General features: G+C 48.4%; 1 protein-coding gene across 1 annotated transcript in view; it reads right to left on the reverse strand.

The window, feature by feature from the left end:
• Positions 1 to 2500, reverse strand: part of LOC113823190 (carbohydrate sulfotransferase 1-like) — a 30812-nt gene that overhangs the window by 22365 nt on the left and 5947 nt on the right. Inside the window, exon 3 of the mRNA XM_070118601.1 lies at positions 2001 to 2189. Within this exon, the coding sequence (XP_069974702.1) occupies positions 2001 to 2189 (189 nt within the window). The remainder of the gene's footprint in view (positions 1 to 2000; positions 2190 to 2500) is intronic.

The following is a 2500-nucleotide window of genomic DNA, read 5'->3' on the forward strand; positions in this document are numbered from 1 at the left end:
AATTCGCACAACCGATAAATCTCGCTTATTCGCACACCGGACTCGACTCCCGATATTGAACTTCCCGCGCTAATAAAAGAGAGACGAGTTGCGCGCCCTCTATCAATAACCTGTGATTCATGTGTACATTTTATACGAGAAAAAATTCTACACCGCATTTTTATCATTGTGCTTTCGTAATAATCTTGCGAAATGGCTACCGGACAATTTGCAGAAAAAGGGGAGGAGAGAGGGATAGGGAGATGGGGAGGAGGAGAGGGGGGTAGGGAGATGGGGAGGAGGAGAGGGGGGTAGGGAGATGGGGAGAGGGTAGGGAGATGGGGAGGAGGAGAGGGGTTGGGAGATGGGGAGGAGGTGGGGAAAAGGGAGAGAGAGGAAGGGGGAAGGGAGGAACTGGGGGAGGAAGGGGAAGGAGAAGAGGAAACAAAGGAGCTGAGGGGAGGGAGATGAGAGGGAAAGGGGCAGGGGGAAGGGAGGGGAAAGAAGGAAGAGGAAGAGCACAAGACGTGATAAATACAAATAACAAAAAAAAAAAAAAAAAAAGAAAAAAAAATCGGAAAGATGACCAGGAATTAAAAGATAACTCCGATAATCAAAGACGGCCTTAAATGCGGAGCTCTGACGCGGCCTCAGTTTCCCCGCCATCCAATTTTCCCCCACATTCAATTCCCCAAGTAATAGAGACACATTGTAGATTATATGGGAATTGCCTCCGCGGTCTGGGAGTCCGCGATTCCCACTGGGTGTTTTACCGGCCCTGGGAACTGGTTGCGGGGGGGAGGGAAGGAAGGGGCTGGGAGGGGAAGGAGGGGGCGGGAGGAAGGGAAGGGCTAAATGGAAGTGGTGGAAATGCAGGGATAAGGGGTGGTACGTGAGAGGGGTAGGGCTGAATGGGTTGGGATGAGAGGGGGCTGGGAGGGGGCTGGGAGGGCTGGGAGGGGGCTGGGAGGGGCTGGGAGGGCTGGAGGGGGGGCTGGGGCTAGAAGGGAATAGCGGGGTTGGGGCCTGAAGGAGGTAAGGGGGCTACGGGGTTAGGGACTATGAAACGGTTGGGTGCAAGGAGGGGGCTGGAACGAGGGGGCTAGTGAAAAAAAAATGGAGAGCTTGATTTATTTCCCTTCTCCCCTCTCTTCCTCTCTTTTTCCCTCTCTCCCTCTCTCTCTCTCCCCCCTCTCCCTCTCTCTCTCTCCCTCCTCCTCTCCCCCATTTCTCTCTCTCTTCCTCCCCCTCTCCCTCTCTCTCTCCCCCTCCTCCCTCTCTCTCTCATTCTTTCTCCCCCCCCTCTCTCTCTCTACATAAAAAAGATTCAAGAAAAAGACAGAGGAGAAAGAAAAGAAGCAATAAAAACTTAGAAAACAAAACAAATGCAAAACAAAAAAAGAGAACAGAGCCTCCGCAGAATACAAATACAAATTACAGCGGAGCCTCAGCGTGCGTGATCTTCCCTAACGAAAAAGAAAAATAAATGAAAAGAAGAAGAAAAAAAGAAGAAGAAGAAGAAAACAAAAATAATAAGAAGGAGAAGAAAAAGAAGAAGAAGAAGAAGAAGAAGAAGAAGAACAAGAACAAAAATAAGAAGAAGGAGAAGGAGAAGAAGAAGAGGAAGAAGAAGAGGAAAAAGAAGAAGAAGAAGAATATATATATATATTACTACTACTATTAGTAATATTGATAAGAAAAAATATGGATGATGATGATTTGATAATAATGGTGATAACAACAACAACAATAATAATAACAATAATAATAATAACAATGATATTGATACTCATAATGACGAAAATAATAATAATAATAATAATAATAATAATAATAATAATGATAATAATGATATTAATAGTAATAATAATAATGATGATAATAATATTACTACTACTACTACTACTACTACTACTACTAAATAATAATGATAATGATAATGATCATAATAATAACAATGATAATAATAACAACAATAATAACGATAATGATAACAACAACAACAACAACAACAACCCGACCTCAGGCTTGCAGTCAAGAAGGTCCCCGAGCGCCCTGGCAGCCCTGTCCTCCACGCCCACGTCGGCACCGGGTCCCAGAAGGGCGCGCCAGAGGAACAGCGGCTCGTACACGTACATCGCGCCGCCCCCAGAGGTCAGGAGCTCCCCGACGAAGGACGACCCCGAACGCTGGTACGTCACTAGGAGCACCTGCGGGAGGACGAGGGTGCGTGGCGGTTAGGGGATGGTTGGGGGGAGGGGAAGGGGAGGAGGGGAAGGGAGACGGGGAGGGGGGTATGGAGGTGGTAGGGGATGATTGGGGAGGACGGGGGGTGCGTGGCGGTTAGGGATAGTTGGGGGGGAGGAGGGAGGAGGGGAGGGGAGTATGGAGGTGGTAGGGGGAAAAGGGAGGGAGGGGGAAGGGGGAGAGGAATGTTAAGGGGTGGTAGGGAGGGAAGCTATGGTTGGGGGGAAGGGGAAGGATGGTTGGGAAGGAGAGAGGGAAGGGGATGGTTGGGGGA

The sequence above is a fragment of the Penaeus vannamei genome, chromosome 42 (assembly GCF_042767895.1).
Source record: "Penaeus vannamei isolate JL-2024 chromosome 42, ASM4276789v1, whole genome shotgun sequence".
Taxonomy (NCBI): domain Eukaryota; kingdom Metazoa; phylum Arthropoda; class Malacostraca; order Decapoda; family Penaeidae; genus Penaeus; species Penaeus vannamei.